General features: G+C 41.9%; 1 protein-coding gene across 1 annotated transcript in view; it reads left to right on the top strand.

The window, feature by feature from the left end:
• Window positions 1–508: 508 nt before the first annotated feature.
• The window catches only part of SLC2A8 (solute carrier family 2 member 8), a 33,326-nt gene continuing 24,060 nt past the window's right edge, over window positions 509–9,774 (top strand). Inside the window, exons 1-5 of the mRNA XM_078767200.1 lie at window positions 509–669; window positions 1,067–1,273; window positions 1,480–1,579; window positions 4,720–5,027; window positions 5,192–5,335. Coding sequence (XP_078623326.1) covers window positions 1,088–1,273; window positions 1,480–1,579; window positions 4,720–5,027; window positions 5,192–5,335 — 738 coding nt within the window. The 5' untranslated portion in view covers window positions 509–669; window positions 1,067–1,087. The remainder of the gene's footprint in view (window positions 670–1,066; window positions 1,274–1,479; window positions 1,580–4,719; window positions 5,028–5,191; window positions 5,336–9,774) is intronic.

Genomic DNA, 9,774 nt, shown 5'->3' with positions numbered 1-9,774 from the left:
CCTCACCCCTCCCTCCCCCTTCCTCCCTCCCTCCCCCCTTCCTCCCTCCCTCCCCCCTTCCTCCCTTCCTCCCTCCCTCCCTTCCTCCCTCCCTCCCTCCACCTCCCTCTCCCTCCCCCCTCCCACTCCCTCCCCCCTCCCACTCCCTCCCTCCTCCCACTCCCTCCCTTCCTCCCTCCATTCTCCTCCCCTCCCTCCCTCGCTTCCTCCATTCTCCTCCCCTCTCCCTTCCCCTCCCTCCATTCTCCTCCCCTCCCTCCCTCGCTTCCTCCATTCTCCTCCCCTCCCTCCCTTCCCCTCCCTCCTTCCCTTCCCCTCCCTCCCCCTCCTGCCTTTCCTCCTCCCCTCCCTCCCCCTCTCCCCCCTCCCTCCTTCCTTTTCTCCTCCTCCTCCCTCCTTCCTTCCTCCTTTCCTCACCTGCCTCCCCCTGATCTTGGTTGTTGTTTGCTGTGATTATTTTTTTTGTTACCCCCACCTTATTCCCTTTACTCCGATTTACCACATTGCAGGACTGTTAACAGTTGTGGCCTGTACTGGGCGACACTAGCCAGTGTACTGGGGTCGTTGTCCTTTGGTTTGGTGCTGGGTTATAGTTCACCTGCCCTCCCACAGTTGCAGGCGTTGAACTCCGCAGTACACCTTGATGCCACGCAGGCCTCCTGGTTTGGCGTACGTCCCTTCACTTTGCCTTCCACCAAAGCATCCTGTCCCGCATTTACACGCTATTCCTTTTCTTTTCTTTCAGTACCTCAGACAGTAACTTTACCTTTTCTTCCCTTCATCTCACAAATTCTCTACCATTCTGTGTGTTTGGACCTTGCGTTTCAGAGTCGATGCAAAATGCCAAGAGGGATTCAAATTGGTGTTCCACTCGATAGGCACTGATGATGTCGTGTTGTATTGATCAGGAGGGGAGGGATGTGTTTAACATTAACGGAGTCAAACTTCTTATACAAATCTATTTTAGTGTTTTATTTCTTTATAATTCTTTAACTGTTTATTCCCCAAACCACCCACCCTTTCCCCATCCCTCCACCCCCTCCAACGACACCTGCAACCCTCTCAGTCCTTGGTGACCGTGGGGGCCATGTTTGGTGCCCTCTTTGGCGGGATTCTGCTCGGTGTCTTTGGCCGTAAGACTTGCCTTCTAACATCTGTCCCGCTGTTCATGCTGGGGCAGCTGGTGGTGTGCGTGGCCACGTCTCCAGCGATGCTCTACACCGGGCGCCTCGTCCTGGGCATCGCGACGGGTTTTAGCTCCGTCACTGTACCAGTGGGTTTGATCACGTGATTTCCTCTGTTGCTTCATGTGCTTCCAACTCTGAACAATGACCACGCTTTCATGAGTTAAACCTTTGCTGTTATAACCGCGTCGTCGATACCTTTCCTTAATTGATTACTCTGGTGATTCCATCATTCTGGAGCCAGATCTGATGCTTCATGCTGTCTGTGACTGTTTTCCCCCCCCATGATTTCCAGGTGTACCTGTCAGAAGTGGCCCACCCGCCTGTCCGTGGTATACTCGGCTCCTGTATGCAGCTGATGGTTGTAACAGGAATCTTTTCGGCTTTTGTAGTCGGTATGCAACACAACACTCGCTTCCTACCGAACTCTCCGGGATTAATTTGTTGGGCATTTCCATTTACGCTGTTTCGGGAAAAGATGAACCCGCCCGGCTCCAGGACATCTCTTGCTTGCGTTCTCGGACTGACGAGAGCCAGAGGATACATCGTCAATCAATCGGTTTTTTACATGGCTCGTTTGGCATTTTCAAAATAGAAAATCGATCAAACAGGATAGTTACTGTTTTAAGGACGTTATAAAGGACACAAACAACAGGTACGAATAACTAATGCAGCGTGGTAAGGTGGTGTAAAAGACGCTGCATCAACGGCAGTACATTTCCGGAATTTGTTTTCTACGACCTTTAAAACCCTTATTTTATTTCAACCCTCTCACCTCGTTCTATCGTGGTGGCAGGAAATGTCGTGGTATTTTCCGTGTGTGTGTGTGTGTGTGTGTGTGTGTGTGTGTGTGTGTGTGTGTGTGTGTGTGTGTGTGTGTGTGTGTGTGTGTGTGTGTGTGTGTGTGTGTGTGTGTGTGTGTGTGTGCGCGTGTGTCAGTCACAGTAGATCTTGGCTCGGGCCCGTTGGTCTGCGATGGACGTGAGAAGCATACAAGGCCTCGGGTTTCCTTCCTTTCAGTTTAGTGTTAAATAGCAGACGGACTGTTGTAAACACAATTAAATTATTTATATACGTTAACACACCGTTTGTCCAAGGAGAATGAGTATGCCTTTCTGTGCAACCATTGGTCCGATTGCCAATAAATTGCCACCATAGGAGCGCCACCACCTGTATAATTTTTAATAATTGTGATGTCATATGTCACATGGTACAGGCGCCATCTTGGAAAAACCGAAAAACTTTGCACCTCTATATCTCCGAAACCACTCCATGGAAAACTAGAACAATGTTACTGTCACCAATATGCCTCCGCGTAGTCCCATAACGGGTAGATGCCATCACTCTGCCTATGTATGGGTAGTGGATCACGTTTGTGAAGTTTCGTGTTGATCGGATAAGGTTCGTTTTTCTATCCAAAATGGCTGCTAAACCACGTGACCTCTTTTGTATACAAGATCGAGGCTCGTGTCAGAGCATTGATCACAAACTGACATAAAATATAAAACATATGATAAAGGGAGCGGGATAACAAGATGGAGAGCAGGGGCATCGGGAGATCTGTAGGAGGGGGAGGGCTTGAGGGAGAGAAGGGATTGGAAGGGGGGGGGGGGTGACCTCTGACATCATCATTTTCAAACTATATGCAACAGTGCGGTTAGATGATATTTGTAAAATTTTGCATCGATACGGTGAGCGGTTTCAGAGATAGAATTATTTAATAGTCTCCTTCAATCCAAGATGGCTGCCAAACCATGTGACCTATGATGTCATAAATTTAATATTTCAATACTAATGGGTCATAGATCATGTGCATGCAATTTCAGATTTTTAGGATAAGGAATTAGATTAAAACATTTTTGGCTGGTATACCACTTCACCTACGATGTCATCATTATCATGCTTTTCTTCCCCATTGGGAGTACTTGACAATGTGGCAAGTTTCAAATTTTTCCATTTAGCGGTTTCTGAGAAATAAAATTTTAATTATTTGCTTTTAATCCAAGATGGCAGCCTTATCATGTGACCTATGACGTCACAATTATCACAAAATCATTCTGCATGGTTGTCACTCCTACCCTGAAAGTTTCGTCTCAATTGAATATATGGTTTTTGAGAAAAACTAGGTTTAGCCAGGAGGGAAGGACGGACGGACAACCTGAAAACATAATGCCTCTGGCGACTTTGTCAGTGAAGGCATAAAAATGAAACGTGGATCATTGTGAAGTACTTACTCCCCATGGGGAACACTATATATTCATGATGTCAAAGGTGCCTTCATTATGATGTCATAATTAGACAAATAGAACGCTTGATCCAATCGGTTTGAAAATTCTTGAGCATAATCTACACAAAAATATGGGAGAATTTAATTGATTATGTCATTGGTCACGTGTTTTGGCAGCCATATTGGATCGAACATAAATCTACATCTATCTATAATTCCAGTAATGTGTGTGTGTGTGTGTGTGTGTGTATGTGTGTGTATGTGTGTGTGTGTGTGTGTGTGTGTGTGTGTGTGTGTGTGTGTGTGTGTGTGTGTGTGTGTGTGTGTGTGTGTGTGTGTGTGTGTGTGTGTGTGTGTGTGTGTCTGTGTGTGTCTGTGACCGCTGTTTCTCGACAACTACCGGTCCGATATACTTGAAACTTGCCAGGTATATTGCTGGGGACCCGAGGATGTGCCTTTTCAAGGTTTCATATTAATCGGAGAAGTAGTTACCGAGCTATGGCGATTTCTTTACCAAACTCCGCAAGCCGTTCGCTTTGGACCAAACCATTTCATGTAAATAGAGGGGGGGGGGGGGGGGGGTTCTGTGGTCGTTGCGAATGGACCAAACCATTTCATGTAAATAGAGGGGGGGGGTTCTGTGGTCGTTACTGCCACGTGGTTTCAAAGTTTTTTTTTGTTGTTGTTGTTTGCACGCATGCTTTTTTGCACCCACGTACGGGCACCCACGTACGGGCACGTCCTAGTAATCGATAAACCACGCAAACACAGCAGCTAATGAACACCCCACAAAATGCACCACGCAAACACGTCCTGGTGAGGATCTGCAATCTCTGATTGTTCTTCCTTGTTACTGTTGTTGTCAGAAGCGGCCTTGGAAAAACACCACGATTAGCTGTCTTAACACAGATATTACTGCATTGCACCTCACGACCAATCAAATTTGGCGCTCGAGAAAACCGCAAATGTCCTTGTTTCCAAGACAACACTGGGTAATGTGTTCTATTAACTCTGTCGTTGTCGTTTTTGAGTGGAATCACAATCATAACCTCTCAAGTTGTCAGGAAAACTACTTTTTCATTTCGAATCGATAGACACCTGATACCCTCTGCAGCGTAGTCATCCGCCGTGATGACGCAACCAGCAAAGCAAACTATTACATTTCATACTTTAAGATGTTTGTGCTTGTCAGGACGTACAATTTACATCCAACATTTGTTATTGTTTTCCACCTCCAACATGAAAAAGGTGTGATTGATTTTTGATGAAACACGAGGCCACCTTTTAAATATCGTTTGTGGCTTTCAGGAAGTTTAAACCTTGTTGCTGGAACATTCCAGCAAGATCTTGACGCTCACATCCCTGGTCTCTTCTGCCTTGCTCTCACACCTTGCCAAGGAGGCTGGCTGCCCTGGCGATGGTTGGCCGCAGCCAGTGCCACCCCACCGATGTTGCAGTTCGTGATGCTGCTCATCGCCGCTCCCGAGTCTCCTCGTTGGCTCCTCGCAGCCGGTCGTGAGTCGGAAGCTTTAAGAGCGCTCCAGTACCTGCGCGGCAAAAACGCCAACGTCGCGCTCGAGGTTCGGGCTCTGCAGCGAGCCCAACAGGGGGAGCGGGTGAGTGTGAACCTTGCTTACTTTTGTGCCACTGCTCTTGGTTAACGCGCTACAGTTGTCCACTTTTGCCCAGTCCCGCGAGTGGAGTGCATTTATCAAACTTTTACAATGCGACTCGTGTTGTGCCAGCACACACCACCTGTGTGTTTACATTGGTGTTGCAGTCGATGTCTGTGATGGAGGTGATGCGAGGTGGACTCATGTGCCCCTTGTCCATGGCTGTTATTGTCATGGTTCTGCAACAAGCCACGGGGGTCAACGCCATCCTCTTCTACGCACAGAATATATTTGACAAGGCCAAGGTCACGGTAATGAACGACGGAAATCACTTTGCCCTGCTTACGCTCACTTTTGTAATCACCTTTGCTGTTTATCTCGTTCCTGCTTATTACTTCCACCACCGAAGGTTGACAGAGGTTGTGTTTTCACATCTGTCTGTCTGTGAGCAGGATATCTCAAAAGGTTGTAGCTGGAATCAGGTGAAATTTGGTGACAGAATCGGTGCGTGACTCTGATTTTTGTAATAATTCGATTTTTGGTGAAGATCTGGATCCGGATACAAGAATCTTTCAATTCCTAAGTGATTATTCACCATTGAGAGATGGGGCCAAAAACGATGTATAACATGATGGTTGGTGACCAAAAACGAGGTTACTGGTGACACCTCGTCTACTCTTCGTTAAGGACACAATGGGATCTTTAACGTCCACCAACTAATGCTGGAAGATGGGTCCTCCGGTTTAACGTCCTTCTGCCGGACGGCACACACACACACACATAGAGGCCTCGCCTTGCATGTGAAACACCAGGATGGAAATTTTTAGCTGGGTCGAGATTCAAACCCAGGATAGACGGCTCAGAGGTGAGTGTGCAATTGTGCATACCTGCAGACTGTCGTACTGAACCTCAAATTTGCATTACAGTTAAACAAGAAAATGTAGTTGCACGTATGTAGCCAACAAGTGGCATGAGTATATAACTTCCCATGCCACTGATAGCACAGTGGGATTCCAAAGAACTCTTTAATAAGGCCTAAATGGTTCTGTGTAAGCATATGGGGGAAAAGAAGGATCAAAGAAGGAATAAAATTACAGGAACGCCGGATTTTATTGGAAAATTGGTGCTCGGAGGTTGACGTGTCCTCAAATGATGAATCCCTGTGAGGTGAAGTGGACATGGAACCATCATCTTTATGTCAGACTGTGTCGAAAGATTGGCCCAAGAATGATTCGCTCATAGCATGCAGGAAAAGTGTGACGTTGCGAGTAGGGGATAAATGTTAGTTCTGGACCACCTCAAAAACCTTTCCGGGGGTGGGATTAAACTGGATTAAATTGGATTAAACTCCATACCTGGATGACCTGGAGATGACCTTTATTGAGTTTTCCCCATTAACTTGGCTTGGGTTCTGGCTCACCTTAAAATTTCACATTAAAGTCAATGGGGAAAGAGCTTTAAAAAACGTAACTCACTGGATTTTCAACCAGATTTCGCCATCTTTTGGGACAACCTATTTACAAATATTAAATCCTCAATAGACCTACTACTCAGGTTCTGGCTCACCTTAAAATTTAACATTGAACTCAATGGGTCAAATTAAGGTAACTTATTGACCACTCACTCTTGAGCACCCCCAAAAAAACCAAAAACCTTTTTTCTCCCCACTTTTTACTCCCCACTAAAACACATTTAACATTGGAGTCAATGGGGAAAGATCTAAAATAACTTAACTCCCCATTTTTCATTATACTCATACAGAGAACTCAATGGGTGCTGGAAGATGGGTCCCCCTTTTGGCTAACCCCCGCTCTAGCAGGGAAAATGGCCTTTAAAATGCATGTTGTTGTGGTGTGTGTGTGTGTCATTCAGAGACCCAACGAATATTTGTTTCATTTTTAGGTAATAATTTAATTCTCTTAAAAGAACAATCACCATCTAAAATATTGATAAATATTACATTCGAATTTGCCTGTAGATGTCGCTGTTGAGCTAATATGAAATGATATACTTTTCTTAATGATCTCATCTGACCCCCTCCCAAACCACATATCATTTTAAGATTATAGTAAATTATTTTCCCTTCAATCTCTTGGCAACAATCAAAGTTTTCAGTCCACTGAAGGATGTTGCCTCTTAGAGTCTCTAACTTATTCGTATTTAAATTTATTCGCTTATTTGTTTTAACTACTTTTACCCCTGTTATTTTTTTTCAATAAGACTTATTTGATATTTTTCACATTCATGATGTTTTCCATTTAAATACCAAGGTTGTTGTTTTCTCCACTCTTTGGTTTGGTTATTGCTTGGTTCTATCATTTATATATTAGTAAAAAAGGCAGCGGTAGCCCGTTAAAATCCCTAACCCCCCTTTTTATCTTATCACATATATTTATTTATCTTATCATTATCACTTATACTTATATATTTATCTTATCACTTATACTTATATATTTATCTTATCACTTATACTTATATATTTATCTTATCACTTATATTTATCTTATCACTTATATATTTATCTTATCACTTATACTTATATATTTATCTTATCACTTATACTTATATATTTATCTTATCACTTATATTTATCTTATCACTTATATATTTATCTTATCACTTATACTTATATATTTTATCAACTATATATTTATCTTATGCGACTACAAAAGATCGTTCTATTTATATGGATAAGCCTATTCATATTGGAACATCAATTCCTGACTTGTCAAAGTCATTAATGTATGATTACTTTTACAATAACTTAAGGAAGAAACATCAAAATGATGTCAATCTACTTTATATGGATACAGATAGTTTTGTTTTGAAAATTGATACAGAAGATGTTTATTCAGATATGATTGATGATATTGATATATACGATACAAGTAATTACAGGCCGGTGATAAGTTGTTTTCTTCAAAGAATAAAAAGGTTATCGGAAAGTTTAAGGATGAATTGGGGGGGGTAAGGTAATGAGTGAATTTGTGGGATTGAGAGCAAGGGCTAATGCTCATAAATATATTGATAGTAATATTGAAAAGAGTGATAAAAAGTTGAAAGGAACTAGAGGTTCCAGGGAACCTGAACTCAACTGGTCTATATCAATATGGTTAGAATATGCATAAATAGAACCACAAACTATATAGTTTATATGTGCTGAAGAGGTACAGTAACGTTGAAGGTATCTCATGTTTAAACAGGAAACTAGAAAAATTCGAGTTTTAAGTGAGGCATGAAAAGTAAAACTACAATTACTTTTCTCAGATTTCAGACTTGAATTTATTTAGAAAGACTTGGTCAAGACTTAGTCTTGGTCTTGGTTGGAAAGTTTCAGCCTTCTAGCTACATTAGGAAGTACCAGATTGACAAAAATTGATTTTTCAATATGGCCGCCCTGCCGCGCCCATTTTTGGGCGTGCAATGCCCAAATGCAATCCCAAACTAGTTTATGTCTTAAAGATGCTGTATAACAAGTTTCATCAAATTTAATCAATATTTGTGACTTAGAGCCTAGACGTCATTGTTTACAGACGACAGACGGACGACGGACACTGGGTGTCGACAAAAACTCAGCTGGACATAGTCCAGTTTAGTTAATAAAGAAAAATGTTATTAAAGAAACAATAAACTTTGAAAATTATTATAATTGTTTAACTTTAAAGAAAAAAGAGTTTAGAAAAATGTATACAATAAGAAGTTGTAAGCATCAATTATATACAGAGGAGGTGAATAAGAAGGCATTAGGAGCTTTTGATAAGAGGTTTATTTTGGAAAATGGAATTGATGGTGTCCCTTATGGGTATAAGTGTTAAGATAAATACTAGAGGTTCCAGGGAACCTGAACTCAACTGGTCTATATCAATATGGTTAGAATATGCCGAATAGAAGCACAAACTATATAGTTTATATGTGCTAAAAATATATGACAAAAATTGATTTTTCAATATGGCCGCCCTGCCGGTTTATGTCTTATCCCAAACTAATGCAATCCCAAACTAGTTTATGTCTTAAAGATGCTGCATAACAAGTTTCATCAAATTTTATCAATATTTGTGACTTTTAGAGCGTAGACGTCGAATTGTAGACACAGACAGACAGATGACAGACGGACGACGGATGACGGACACTGGGTGACGACAAAAACTCAGCTGGACATAGTCCAGTTGAGTTAATAAGTGATGAGATAAATATATGTGATAAGATAAAAAGGGGGGTTAGGGATTTTAACGGGCTACCGCTGCCTTTTTTACTAATATATAAATGATAGAACCAAGCAATAACCAAACCAAAGAGTGGAGAAAACAACAACCTTGGTATTTAAATGGAAAACATCATGAATGTGAAAAAATCAAATAAGTCTTATTGAAAAAAATAACAGGGGTAAAAGTAGTTAAAACAAATAAGCGAATAAATTTAAATACAAATAAGTTAGAGGCTCGAAGAGGCAACATCCTTCAGTGGACTGAAAACTTTGATTGTTGCCAAGAGATTGAGGGGAAAATAATTTACTATAATCTTAAAATGATATGTGGTTTGGGAGGAGGTCAGATGAGATCATTAAGAAAAGTATATCATTTCATATTAGCTCAACAGCGACATCTACAGGCAAATTCGAATGTAATATTTATCAATATTTTAGATGGTGATTGTTCTTTTAAGAGAATTAAATTATTACCTAAAAATGAAACACAAATATTAGTTGGGTTTCTGTATGAGTATAATGAAAAATGGGGGGAGTTAATAAGTT

The sequence above is a fragment of the Myxine glutinosa genome, chromosome 13, assembly GCF_964187855.1.
Source record: "Myxine glutinosa chromosome 13, kmMyxGlut1.1, whole genome shotgun sequence".
Taxonomy (NCBI): Eukaryota; Metazoa; Chordata; class Myxini; order Myxiniformes; family Myxinidae; genus Myxine; species Myxine glutinosa.
This window is presented reverse-complemented; position numbering and strand designations above follow the sequence as displayed.